Here is a 14438-nt window from a genome sequence, read left to right on the forward strand (position 1 = left end):
AAATTCCTTCAGAAAAGAAACAATGAACCTGTATTCAGAACATTACTTGGCATTACAAACCAGGTGAGCGATACAGGCCCTCTGGGCCTCTTGTTATTGTTACAGATGTATGTAACCCCAAATTCTTAAGTACTACTAGTGTAAGTATCACAAATCTGATACTGGTTGTTTGGACTCCTTGCATTAAGGAGAAGTCATGTAAAATTTCCTGTGTATATTGATATCTGTGACTTTTAATTAAGGTTAAAGGTGACTGTAAATCAACCTTTTTACGTGTGCGATTTACATTATGTTTGCATTAAATTTTCAAATTCAAATTTGCTGAATTCTCATAGGAAATGAGTCAAACTTGGTTAGAATTATTAGCCTGAGATAGCATTTTAACATCATATCCATATTGGTCCTGGCTGACCCCCTGGGGGCAGAGGGGCAGTGCCAAAAGGGGTCAAATAGGTTAAAACTTCAAAAATCTTCTACTAAAATTCTGGGAATGGTAGAATCAAATACTCTTTATAGATGAAAATGTCTTAAAAGTGTTTTATGAAAATTGTGAACTATATTACCCAGGGGTCTCACTGATCCCGCTGGGGAAGGGGTCAAGTTTACTTAGTTTATATAGGAAAAACACATTAATGAACATTATTTGCTCAATTTTCTTAGGAAATGAGTCAAATTTGATTAGAATTAAAAGCTTGAGATATTGCATTTTAACATCCATATTGGTCCTCGCTGACCCCCTGGGGGACCAGAAGGGCGGGGCCAAACAGGGTCAAAATGACTGAAATTTCAAAAACTATTCTTCGGAGCTCACAGGTTTGATGGAAGCAAATAGATTAAAAACTCAAATCTATAAAATCACTGACCGACTTCAAGGGCCAATATAGAGTGTTTATTTTAATCTTTGTTTCATTCTACTGTATATCCGAACTCAGGTGACTGTTAAGGCGCATGGACCTCTTGTTTTCTGTAAAGCTAGCGTTTAGCAAAATCAAACTTAATTGTAATGGATATTTAGAGATAACACTTAAAATTTAATTGGTAAGATCTTATAATAAAGAAAAACATAACTTAATCATGTTTATTCATGTAAACCAATATGTTTTTAAATTACTGATTCAATTAATTCTTATAATACGAATATTGAAGAATTTCATTTAATATCCTGTATTGTGCCTCAGTCTTCCTTAAACTGTCACATGACATGTCATGTGGTATAGATTTTCTTTAGTCACATGATTTAAAGATAGTATAAGAACCTGAGTCAGTTGACAATAATACAAACAATACAGAAATGGAAGGATGCTGTGTCCGAGCGGTCAGTCTGTGTATAGTCCTTGAACTGGTCATTGTGATGGTCAATGGACAGAGGAAACCCAACTTCATTGTGATGTTAATGGACGATGTGAGTATAAATGAAGAACTTGTGTATATATTTTACACTGTGTTCACATATATACACCAGCCACTACAGTAATACCTACCTTTCACTAGCTTCTGTCCTTATTAAATTGCCTGTCAGCCGTCGGCAGGAATAATAGAGTTGGTTGATATACAATAACATATACAGTTCATGATAGTTATTCAGTAAGTGATTACAGGCATACATCGTTAACTTTAGTTCTTGTTATTTATAACTTCAGTGAAGTACCCTATATGTAACCCTACACCATGCCGCTACATCTATATAAGGTTATACAATACAATGTAGTTGAATAGGCCATATCTTTTTTATCTTTTTGAAATCACCTCAATATAGTTTAAAGTAGAAGGACCTGAAGTTCTATCAATACTTTGGAATCTATATGATAGAGCAACAGTAAATAGAAGGTTGTCAAGCGTCACATTCTCCTTGCTGTCTTATGACTAAACATGTTTCTTTCATACTTATTGATTGTTTACACATGACCATGTTAATACTATTGATCAAATCTTCCTCTTCTTTATACAATGTAGGTCAGTGTACTTTATATAAAACTTTATATGAAGCCACTGAATCATCACACCAATCTGTTACAAAGTAAGTCCCACAGGAATTCTAATGACCTACAGCCTTTAAGGAGGTTATCTCCCCCTAGGTTTGAAATTTCTTATTCTTCTGAAATTGACATAGGTAGCTAAAGTCTAGAAATGGCGGTAGCAATTATGTTGACAGAACACTATTTTTTTTATCTACAATATAATTATCAACCTTCACCTTACCCAATAGGGAACTAAATGACCCACTACTGGAATTTGACACTTCTGGGACATGGGTTTAATAAGGAAAGGAGGTTTTTCAAGTTTAAAAAAAAAGTAATTAATAAAAAAAAAAATCTCTATTTTGACATTTTACCTACATACAAAATCTACTGATAATTTCATATCCTATGAGATTTATCTATATTATTAAAGATGATAAATTAAATCATGATAATAGTGGTAATTGTGATTCAATTTTTGTTTCAATTTAGTCAATACATCTGTTACATTACATTGGTTTTGCTGGGTATCTTGGGAATATATTTCAAAGAATGGTTTTAGGGAAATTTTAATGCAGGTTCTTTTTTCAAAATCAAAACAACTGTGTCTTTTTTTAAAACCATTTAAAACCCTAATAGAAGAATTTCATAATTCATGAAAGGACTCCCAAAGTCATTCATCCTCAACTGAGAATCAATCAGTTGGGAATTGGGTACAAAATTGGGATACCTGAGTATATTCTATTGGGAATGGATATAGATAGTCTGAATTACTGATTACTTCCATGTCCCTATATGTCATTCCTATTTTACAGTCCATACCTGTTTCCTTTGTAGATGGGATGGGGTGACCTTGGAGTGTTTGGAGAACCAAACAAGGAGACGCCAAACCTAGACAAGATGGCTGCTGAAGGGATGTTGTTTCCAGACTTTTACTCTGCCAATCCAATCTGTTCTCCATGTAAATATAACTGATTACATATGATACCAATATCAATATTTTGGTGGTAGTGTGACACAGTGCGATTGGAAATGAAAAGATATAGGGTCACCTGCCTGATCACAATTAAGTGTTTGCCCTGGGCTATTTTTGTTTCTTCCAAAATTACAATTTAATAAAGGATCAACAACAGTGATCAAAATAAGTTAAACGATTGTTTCCCACAATGGTTGTAATGGAGTTGGTTTTTAGCTCACCTGGCCTGAGAGATTGGTGAGCTTATGCCATGGCGCGACATCTGTCTGTCCATTAACATTTCCTTTGCATTGCTACTACAGCCATAGACTTGTAATCAACTTTGGCCAGAAACATCATCCGGGGGAAGGGGAACAGAGTTTGTATAAACCTTGGCTCTGACCCCTCTTTGGGCAGGAGGGGCAGGTCCAATAGGGCAAATGCTGGTAGTGAAAAATTCTTTAAATCACCTACTAGTCATAGATTGAGTTCTGTATGCATTGTAACTGAATTTGACCAGCAACTTCCTTGGGTGAAGAGGAACAGAGTTTGTATAAATCTTGGCATTGATGGCCTGGGGCAGGAGGGATAGGGCCAAATACGGGAAATTAGAGGTAGATCTGAGAAAAGAAACAAGGATCCTGTATTCAGAACACAACTTGGCATAACAAACCAGGTGAATGATTACAGGCTCTGTGGGCCTCTTGTTTTTTATTTATCAAATTCTGTAATAAATATTATACTGTCATATACACACTTACAATTTTTTCTCAATCATGTTTGATTTACTTTCTATTTAACATACCTTATTACAGCTAGAGCCTCACTCCTATCAGGGCGTCTGCCAATACGGAACGGATTCTACACCACCAATGTCCACGCTCATGATTGTAAGACTCCTATCATTTCAATCTAGAATGCTTGTACCTATGTAAATGGATTATTTGATATCTATTTGAGACATTATTCTGTTCTTATAATTACCTGAAAATATGTTTCTAAAAGTTTGATATAGAATGCTTGCATTTGAATATCGATCTATTTGAGATATCATGCATATTGAAGGCAGTTTAGACAAATAGGACTTCATTATAGAAATTTGATCCATGTTATTGGAATGAACATGGTCAGTCTCACAAAGTGAACAATAAATGTATAACAGATAACAATCCTCTAGAAACCATGTTATAATATCTCAGATACATGTTATAGACAGGTATATCCCTCTTCCCTTACAGCCTACACCCCTCAGATCATTATGGGAGGTATCCCTGACTCGGAGATCCTCCTACCAGAACTACTAGGACAGGCGGGCTACCGTAACAAGATTGTAGGCAAATGGTCAGTATCTAGATTTGTATATTTCATCATCACTATGTTTCCTTCAATTCAGAAAAATTGATTTGGTAGATTGGAAGGCTTTTAATTTATCTTAGCAAACATTCAAACATTCATTAAAATTTGAATTGTTAAAAGTGATATTTGTATTGACATTACTCCTAGGCCATGAGGGAATATAGATTGCAATTATCAAACATTGAACTATGGGACATACAGTTGTACATGAACAGCATTTCAATCTTTCCTATGAATCTACTGTATGTTAACAGGCATTTGGGTCATCGTCCCCAGTACCATCCCCTCAAACATGGCTTCCACGAGTGGTTTGGGGCTCCGAATTGTCATTTTGGACCCTATGATGACATAAATACACCCAATATACCTGTCTACAGGGATTCAGAGATGGCTGGCAGGTATCACTTTGTCTTTTGTCTCTTAAGTTTATATATCTTATCCTCCTTTACCCTAAATGTGACAGAGTGATTAAGATGTCGCAACATATTACTACATGCCCTCCACCTATGAGTCTTGAGTTCGAATCCCATGTAGGGCAGTTACCAGGTATTGACCGCTTGTCAGTGGTTTTCCTATGGGAACTCCGGCTTTCCTCCACTAACAAACCTGGCATGTCCTTACATGACCCAGTCTGTTAATAGAATGTTACTCTAATAAAACCCTAAACCCTACTCCTTTACCATTATTTCCTACTTCATAATTTAGTGTTACATATACATGAAGTAAACCTGTATCATCATGCAGTACCACACATAGTGGCCTTTACTAAACCCATATGTCAGAGGTCATAATGGTTTTTTTCTATCATCCATAGAGGTAGACTATAGTGGAAAAAAAAGTTCACAAAAGCAACCTCTTATTAATTCTTTGCTCATGTTCTTTAGGTATTATGAGCAGTTCATGATTGACACAAAAACTGGACTGTCGAATTTAACTCTTGAGTATCTTGAGGTGAGTTGTACTTGTACATTTGTCTCTGTCACCCCACCATAATCTTTTACTTTGAACTTAATTTATGCTGTCTTAACATATGATATAATGCTTCAAGGTCATAGCATCAAAATTAGATGACTTTCATCTTCATTCAAAGTCACAGAGTTCAAATGATTTAATAAAACTTGAAAAGTGGCAAATATCAGGACACATGACAATCATAGATATTATTGTCCTAGGTATAAGTTACTGTATTTATAAGTTTTTAATTTTTAAACTCCTTAATTATAATCTGATACCCTCTCATCTCTTAAGGCTATGCAAACATTTCATTGATCTTAGTGTTAATGCTTTAGGAGGGACTTGACTTTATAAAGAAGCAAACACAGACAGGTGAGCCATTCTACCTGTACTGGACACCTGACGCTACCCATGATCCTTTGTATGTGTCCGAGAAATTCTACCAGACCAGCAGAAGGGGCAGGTAACTCTTTACTGAAAATCTAAAGGATGACAATTAAATGCAATTAAAGAAAACTATGTTCATTTCTGAAATTGTTGAGAAAGTTAAAGTATGAAGGAAACAAGACCAGGGGTCCTAGAAGGATAAGTCTCTATGGCAACATCGATCATAATACCTTCAGATATGGTTAACTGTAAGATCAATTATTTGAATGGTCAAAATATGTCATACTTGTGTATACACTAGTATATATCAACAAATGTTACTTTAACTTAAGTTTTTGCAATCCATTGATCTGTACATATAATCCTTTGATATCTCTTGTTGAGGTATGGAGATGCTGTACGAGAGCTAGACTATGCTGTCGGGGAGATTTTGAAGACTCTAAAGAAATTGAACATTGATGAAAATACTTTTGTGTTCTTCACATCAGACAATGGAGCAGCGACCTACGCTAAAACTGGAGGTAAGCTTACAGGGGTGATCAGAATCAGCTAATTACACTAAAACTGGAGGTAAGCTTACAGGGGTGATCAGAATCAGCTAATTACACTAAAACTGGAGGTAAGGTTACAGGGGTGATCAGAATCAGCTAATTAACCATCAGGTTTACCTAGCTAAAAAGAACTAACTCTGTACCCGATATGGAGACAAGAAATTGCAGAGGATGCTTTAGATTGGAAGAAATTGAAGTTTGGTACAATCAAAAGATATATAGTCATTGATGAATTATTTCGGATGTTAAGGGTCATGGAGGTCAAGGACTAGAGTCATGTTTGTGCATGACACAATTGTCACATTATTTTTGTTATGAATATGTCATGAATACAATGATAGTAACATGTGATAATATAATAAAACAATGTGTATGTATGTTCATTTGTCAGCTGGCAGTAATGGTCCATTTCTATGTGGGAAGCAGACAACATTTGAAGGTGGAGTTAGAGAGCCAGCCATTGCCTGGTGGCCAGGAAAAATTCTACCTGGACAGGTGTGTAAACTTTAGAGTGTGGGAGATGTAAAAGTATCTCCCAGAGTAACAGGAGCTGTAATAACATAAAGCTGTAGTCACAGTAAAACATATGTATGGATTATAATATATTAATATTCAGGATATTCTTGATTTATCTACTTTTGATATCCCTATTATTGTTGACAACTCCAATACTAAGAACACCTCTAATTGGTCAAGGTTCCTAAAATACAGAATATCGTTTTTTGAAAGTACATCTTTTACAGTTACCTCAGCTTTCTTTGTTATAATTTCACCTTTGACTAAAGTATAAGATTTGTTACAGGTATCACACCAGGTAAGAGGTAATAATTTCACCATTGACTAAGTTATAAGATTTGTTACAGGTTTCACACCAGGTAGGGTCTACCATGGATGTGTTCACGACCCTACTTGACCTTGCAGGGGTCAAGGTCCCTTCAGACAGAGCTATAGATGGTATCAGTCTCCTGTCGTCCCTATTTAACAACACTGTAATCCAAAGGCATGTACAAAAAATGGTTTTCATTGGGTTTTTTTCATGTGTAACTGAAATGTAGCTATAAGCAGTCAATAAATTAGCACCATTGTTATTGAATCTAGGCAATGTATCTTGTGATTCCTTAGGGGAGCATGTAGTTGGAGCTGCCATTCAGGCACCAATATCTTACACGCCATATACTGTAATGTACTGTCTCATTTACTGTCAAAATAAAGTAAAGTCAATAGGAAGAAGGAGAGAAATAGATTTGATGTTCTGAAATTTTAGTACTTTATTGAATAAATCATATGCTTATTGATTCATACCACTTTTTTTCCTTTTTAAGACCACTGTTTTATTATCGAGGAAATGAATTGATGGCTGTCAGACTTGGTGACTATAAAGCTCATCTCTGGACTTATACCAACCCAATCAAGGAATTCAATAGGGTGTGTATTGCTGACTCGTATGTACAGCCCAGATTTATTATTCACTAGAGTACAAAACCAGGTATGAAAAAGAGTTGTCTGCCCCTGAGAGTAGTATTTAACCAATGTGCCTTAGAAAAGTGACCCACTGAACTTTTCTTACATATATTTAAAAAACATTTTTAGATACAAATTAAAATATTTTCTTGTAAAATTTCTCATCATTTGTTCTGTAGGTAATAGTCATAAGCTGGTACAATACACCTCAAAATGACTACTGTAAACCATCTTTTTTTCACCTTTACTAAATTTCAAGATTTACATTTCAAAACCAATTCACGAATATAAACTTTCCCAAATTTACTTTGATTGTGAAAGTAAATGGCATGGAAAAAAAAGGGAATTAGTTCACGGTATTCTTACGTTCATTAATACACAATTTACCCAATGATGGAATAAACATTTTATACCTTTTTAGATTGAAAGTTACTATTTTGTGTTGCTACCTTTTAATAATACCTTGTTTGACTACAACAGGGAGTTGATTTCTGTCCAGGCCAATACATAGAGAATGTCACCACACATGACCAGGTTTATCATGATCCACCTCTACTGTTCCACCTTGGCAGGGATCCTGGAGAGAAATACTTCATCAGGTAGGTTAGGCACTAGGGGAATAACTGTATCATGGTCTGAAAGGGGAAACCTTCATCAATTAAATCAGGAACTATTGGGGTAACACTTCATCAATTGTGTACCATGGAGGATATGTCTTTAAGTTGGTCAAGAAACAAGAAGAATACTTTATATAGGTAGGGGATCTAAGGGGAGAAGAACCAGGCAGAAATCCTTCACCATGTATGTCAAGGACTAGGGACAGAAATATTTCATCATGTAGACCAGGGGAGTAACAATTCTTCATCAAATGAGTTGAGGACAGAGGGGACAGGGATGCTTCATCACGAAGGTGAAAATGGAGTTATGTGTCATGGAGATTAGAAAATAGATGAATATATTTGCCTTCATTAAGTGGTCATGTTCTAAGATGTTGTTTTGATAAGTTTGTGGAGGAGAATGTACCAAGTTGTAATTAAAATTAATTTATTTCATTTTATCACAATTTTACCCATTCTGACACAGAAATATTTTTCTCCCATATTTATGAGGGTTACCCCACGGTTGCTAGGGAAAAGATAACTCTGACTTTTACCGGAACTCATATTGACTGAATTTTCACCATTTCTCGTTAAAGTATAGGAGAGAAAAAAAATCTAACATAGGCCAGTCAGGTGGACAAGGATATCTCAACCCTCATGAAAAATTTTGACCATCAACCCTCGGCAAGCCCCGGGATGATTAGTCAAAATCTTTCACTCGGGTGGAGATATCCCTGTCCACTTGACAGACTAATGTAAGATTCTATTTATCATATATGCTACATGGTGAAATTGAAAACAAAACTATTTTTACTGATAATAGGAGTCACACTGAGGAATACAAACATGCGTTACCAGGGATACAGGCAGCCATTGATGAGCACAGAAAATATCTAATACCAGCTCAACCTCAACTCAACATGTGTGACAGAGCCGTCATGGTAAGGTCATAGTTCATACTGCCAGCAGGGCTATCTGAAAGGTCATAGTTCAAACTGCCAGCATGGTTGTTTGAAAGATCATAGTTCATACTGCCAGCATGGCTGTCTGGGATTTCATAAGGTCATAGTCCATTCTGGCAGTATGGCTGTCTAAGGATATAATGGTAAGGTCATAGGTCAGACTGTCAGTATAGCTGCTGAAGAGGTCATGGTAAAGTTACTAGATGTTACAATGTAAAATAGCTGGCTGGGAGGTCATTATAAGGTCTGTCTAAATGGCTTTCTAAGAAGTCATGTTAGATGGTAAGAAATAAAACTACATGCTATCCAGACTGAAATAATCTGTGATGATGAAAGGCATTTTGAATTTGTGTTAATTCTTATAATTCAATATGGGTAAAATTCTGCAAGTAATTTATCAATAATTCCCTTTTCCAGAACTGGGCGCCCCCTGGATGTGATAAGGGAGATAACAAGTGTCTAAAAGCTCCTCCTTCTAAGCCCTATTTATGCAGCTGGCCACACTGATGGATGCCATTAGTTCAAATTGGAGGGTTTACAAGTGGAAGATGCCAGAAACTGGCTCTAGATTATAGGTTTTTTTCTCCTGGTGCTCTGACTTTCCTAAAGCATCAAATCTGAATGGACAAAATTTCAGGACCATGACTTGTTGATGCAACCAAAGAATGAACTAAGACCACAAGAACACCAGTGTTTCTTTAGCAGAGAACCAGTGACAAACAGCACAATAGCACATAGATGGGTTTAGCAATAAAATTCCAGCATCTGCTTTTGACATTTATATATTATTTAGCTTCAACATCTGTATTTCATTATAGTTAATATTGAATTTTAAATTGATGTTTATGTAGCGGGATTGGACTGGTTCGATCATCGTTGACCAGGTAGCTCAATCGGTAAAGCACTCGGCTTGTGTTCGTAAAGGTCACGGGTTCAAATCATGGTGTGGCCACTTCATTTTCTCCTCTCCTGTTACATTTATATGGATTGAAGGATAATGTGGACACAATTTAGTTTTTTGGTCAGGAGCATTTGTGACCATAAACAAGACAAGAACTGTTAGAAAATATATTTATGCTACCTCATTCTTAATTCAGTACAATATTACCTGATATGTAGTACTGTATCACACTTAAGAGTTTAGCCAGGGTGGTATTTGCTATAGATATCTACATTCAATGACACCAATAATCTACTGCATGTTTTTATTTACAATATCCTGAAATATCACCTATATTACTGCAGTCTCTGGAAATGACATAGTCCCACACCGAGGTACCATTACTGTAGATAGTGGATTAAAAACATTAAACAATATCAATTGGTCTCCTGTATCACAAATAACCAAACAAATATTACATGTATTTGAGAAAAATATATTTTATTTTTATTCAGGATGACTTAAAACATTTGTCACCTTACTATGATATATTTCACAACAACTGAATTGTAACTTAATCACTTCTAGGCTAATACTTAGAACAAGTGTTTGAAATCAGATGGGACAATTGCTTGGTTAGCTGGACAGAAATGCAAGCAATCACTTTATTTTAATACCTGCAGATACAATGGCAATTAATAAATGAATATCACTTAATACACAACTCATCCAGTGAATTTGTCCATATAATACTCTTGAAAATAATACAATACCCTGCATGCAGAAAGCTATTGTGGTAACATCAGATAATGGATGTGACATCATGATATAATAGTCATGTCTTGACAATTTTCCTTGTTGGAGTAGGTAGTAGGTTTATTTTGATTTTTTTAATGTATATTTTTGCCACTTCACATCAGATTTTATGAAAACATCTCAAAAGTCATATTATAGTAATATATAAAGTAATATAAAACGATGTATTCTAACACTCTGTTCAGGTTGACGTCATACATCATAATTCACATTATTGTTTCTCACTAGTGTTTAACAACTTATACAAAATGATGAAACCGCATTTGTGACCTTTTTCATCTATTTTTGCAATGAGATCATCTATTTTTCCAACAAAATGGAATTTGAAGAATAAATGTCATGAAATTTTGAGCATTTTTGTTTGTTATATTTTGAGGTTAAATAAAGTCCAATGTTGTTCTGTGTGGAAAAAGCTGCCACTATATAATGAAGCAATTCCTTAGGAGGAAAATTAATTTCAGGGTAAAAAGATCAGATATGAACTTAACAAGAACAACAACAAGTATTTGTATGTTATTTAAAAAACATAACCAAAAAGGGTGGATTATATATTTATTGTTCTGAATGAAGATTAATTTTGACAGGATACAGAAAATGGCTAGATTTATAGTGACTAATTATTAAGTTCAATAACATTAAGAGCACCTCAAGTTGAAAACAGAAAGAAACAATGAGGATCTGTAGAGTAACCAATCAATATAGAATTTACAAAAGCTGCAACCAATGAAAAAGTTTTTTACAAAAATATCAAGAAAAGGAAAATATTGTGAGTGTATATAGTAAACAAAATGGTATAGGTTTATTGTGTGATATCTATATGAGATTTTTGACTAGGGGTGTCAAGGCTACAGGAGTACAACATTGTATGACTAATTAATACTAAATAATTAATGAAGCAATTAAAATTGTTAATAATAAATTGTTGCTTTAATTACTATTTTATTGTTTGGCAGAAGAAATATTTTTTAAATATTACACAAATAATGCCGGTTTAAAGGCCCATTACCTTTCCGGAGCAAGATATAAAGGTTTCTTAAAAAACATTAATAACATCAGAAAATGCATACCGATGATCTAAAATAAGGTTACGACACCAAACATATGCAAGATTTCCTGTGTAATATATGAAAACAGTGGAGAGTCAATTTGCTGTTTTGCCGTCTGGCACAGTAATAGTCAACTACAGCGCGGTATTTAGGACGACGGCGGGAAACATAATACGACCCGCGTTATGAAAATAAACATTTTATTTATTTAAATTAAATCGTTCAGAAGGTGATGATTAATGTAGTATTAACAGTAAGTTAATAATTTTTAGGACTCTACAAAATTACCGATCTTGTTTTACATTCCCATTTTAAAAATTAAAAGCCGTTTCGGAAAGGTATAAGTGGGCCTTTAAGCATATATATTAATTCAAAGCACTTGGAAACACATTGCACCATAGAACTCGACTACCAATAATATTAAATAGAACTCGACTACCAATAATATTAAATCGAACTCGACTACCAATAATATTAAATAGAACTCGACTACCAATAATATTAAATAGAACTCGACTACCAATAATATTAAATAGAACTCGACTACCAATAATATTAAATAGAACTCGACTACCAATAATATTAAATAGAACTCGACTCGACTACCAATAATATTAAATAGAACTCGACTACCAATAATATTAAATAGAACTCGACTACCAATAATATTAAATAGAACTCGACTACCAATAATATTAAATAGAACTCGACTACCAATAATATTAAATAGAACTCGACTACCAATAATATTAAATAGAACTCGACTACCAATAATATTAAATAGAACTCGACTACCAATAATATTAAATAGAACTCGACTACCAATAATATTAAATAGAACTCGACTACCAATAATATTAAATAATCATAGCAACAAATACATAACCAATATCACTCATTAGAAGTGATATACTGTATAATCAGTGTTCAATGCTAAATTTTACGGAAATAATTTAAATTAGATAATCAATACTTCATGATACAGATAAACAAATACAGTGTACTCTAAATGTCATGGTTAATTTGATGATGCCATACAACTCACAAGACAAAACAAAACTCTCATTAATAATAGATGGATACCTGGTAGATGATTGTGCAGCACTATAAATCAATATCAATAATCTTGTGATAAATAAATGATCCAAACAAATCAATAGATAATGAATATAAAATGATAAACATAATCTAGCACTTGTAAAACACACACATTGACATCTCTTAAATATTGACACAGTGGCAAATACAATTTCATTTTTCTAAAGCACATTCTCTTTTAAATCAATTAATTTTATCCTTGTGTGTGTTTCAGTTTGTAGCTTACCTGGTAATCTCTGTAATAGAGTTATAAAATGAGAGCTAATGTCAAGATAGTAATTGATTTATTATAATAAGGGCCATTTTTAGTATTGAAAATGAAAATAAAAGGGTAAAGAATATACTCAATTATATCGGGAGGGCAAAAATTCACTATCATATAAACACAATCATGCATGTAATGGTAATTTTGACAAAATGACAATGGGTAATAAAGATTATAAATAATTTCTATAAATAAACATTTGAAAATAAATCACAGCCTAACGAAACTCTCCTTGATTTGCTCCAAATAAGTACAAAAATAAAATATATATGGTCAATAAATATGAAATAATCTATAAGAAAGTTTAATTCTAACAATTACACTTAATACATAATCTAGTAGGCACATACTGACAAAAATGGACTACAAACAGGGTCTTATGTTTCAATTTCACATATCTGTATTTAGAATAATTATTTTTTCTTTTACATGGAATGCTCATCAGACAATTCGATTCACAAATCAATCCACTGTTCACAATTTGATTCACAATTAACAGTTCAATTCACATGTAATTAATGACTAATCAGCAACAGATTTTTACCAAAAAACAAACATGTATACAAATGTAAATGCTCGTGTAAAACAACACTAAATATTGATTGTTGATACCCATGAAGACATCAAATAAATCTGAACATAATGTAGTCCCTAATTCTGAATAATGCCATGATTAATGCTTTTTAAGTATGAATATTTGAGACACTGTTCCCCTTACACAAAAAACTGAAACAGAAAAAATCAATTCCGTAGACAGGCACAGTCGCTGTTTTGACAATTGCTCTAGCCTAATGACTTCACATAACAAATTATCTCCCCTCATAATTAATAACCTCCCCTGACATTTGCTTGAAGACGCCAGTTTTTGTTCAGATAGTTGTTCAAAGAGTTTCAGTCCCAAACAGAATGATATACATGTTCTTGAGTACTATTTTCATGTCTCCATGTTGGCAAGGATTCGTGATATTTCAGCTCGCTGGTCAGTTGACATGTGTTGTAGGATATGAATGATAGAGTCCATGGCAACCTCTGGGTTGTCCTGGATAAGGCTGCAAAAGATCAAAAGTCAATGTCTTAACTTAACTTACTTTTCCAATTTTTTGATACTTCTTTTTATTTCATATTTGACCGACATTTACATAAAACAAGA

General features: G+C 34.0%; 2 protein-coding genes across 2 annotated transcripts in view; one reads left to right on the plus strand and one right to left on the minus strand.

The window, feature by feature from the left end:
* Positions 1 to 1202: 1202 nt before the first annotated feature.
* Positions 1203 to 11230, plus strand: LOC138331436 (N-acetylgalactosamine-6-sulfatase-like). The gene is made up of 14 exons (XM_069279067.1): positions 1203 to 1402; positions 2796 to 2919; positions 3729 to 3803; positions 4152 to 4254; positions 4524 to 4667; positions 5154 to 5220; positions 5559 to 5686; positions 5995 to 6131; positions 6553 to 6656; positions 7025 to 7161; positions 7484 to 7586; positions 8103 to 8221; positions 9045 to 9162; positions 9601 to 11230. Exons 1-14 carry the CDS (start codon positions 1292 to 1294, stop codon positions 9688 to 9690), a joined length of 1560 nt encoding a protein of 519 aa, XP_069135168.1. The 5' UTR covers positions 1203 to 1291; the 3' UTR covers positions 9691 to 11230.
* The window catches only part of LOC138331435 (acetyl-CoA carboxylase-like), a 62475-nt gene continuing 58575 nt past the window's right edge, over positions 10539 to 14438 (minus strand). Inside the window, 1 exon segment of the mRNA XM_069279052.1 lies at positions 10539 to 14337. Within this exon segment, the coding sequence (XP_069135153.1) occupies positions 14223 to 14337 (115 nt within the window). The 3' untranslated portion in view covers positions 10539 to 14222.

This window comes from Argopecten irradians, chromosome 1 (assembly GCF_041381155.1).
Source record: "Argopecten irradians isolate NY chromosome 1, Ai_NY, whole genome shotgun sequence".
Taxonomy (NCBI): Eukaryota; Metazoa; Mollusca; class Bivalvia; order Pectinida; family Pectinidae; genus Argopecten; species Argopecten irradians.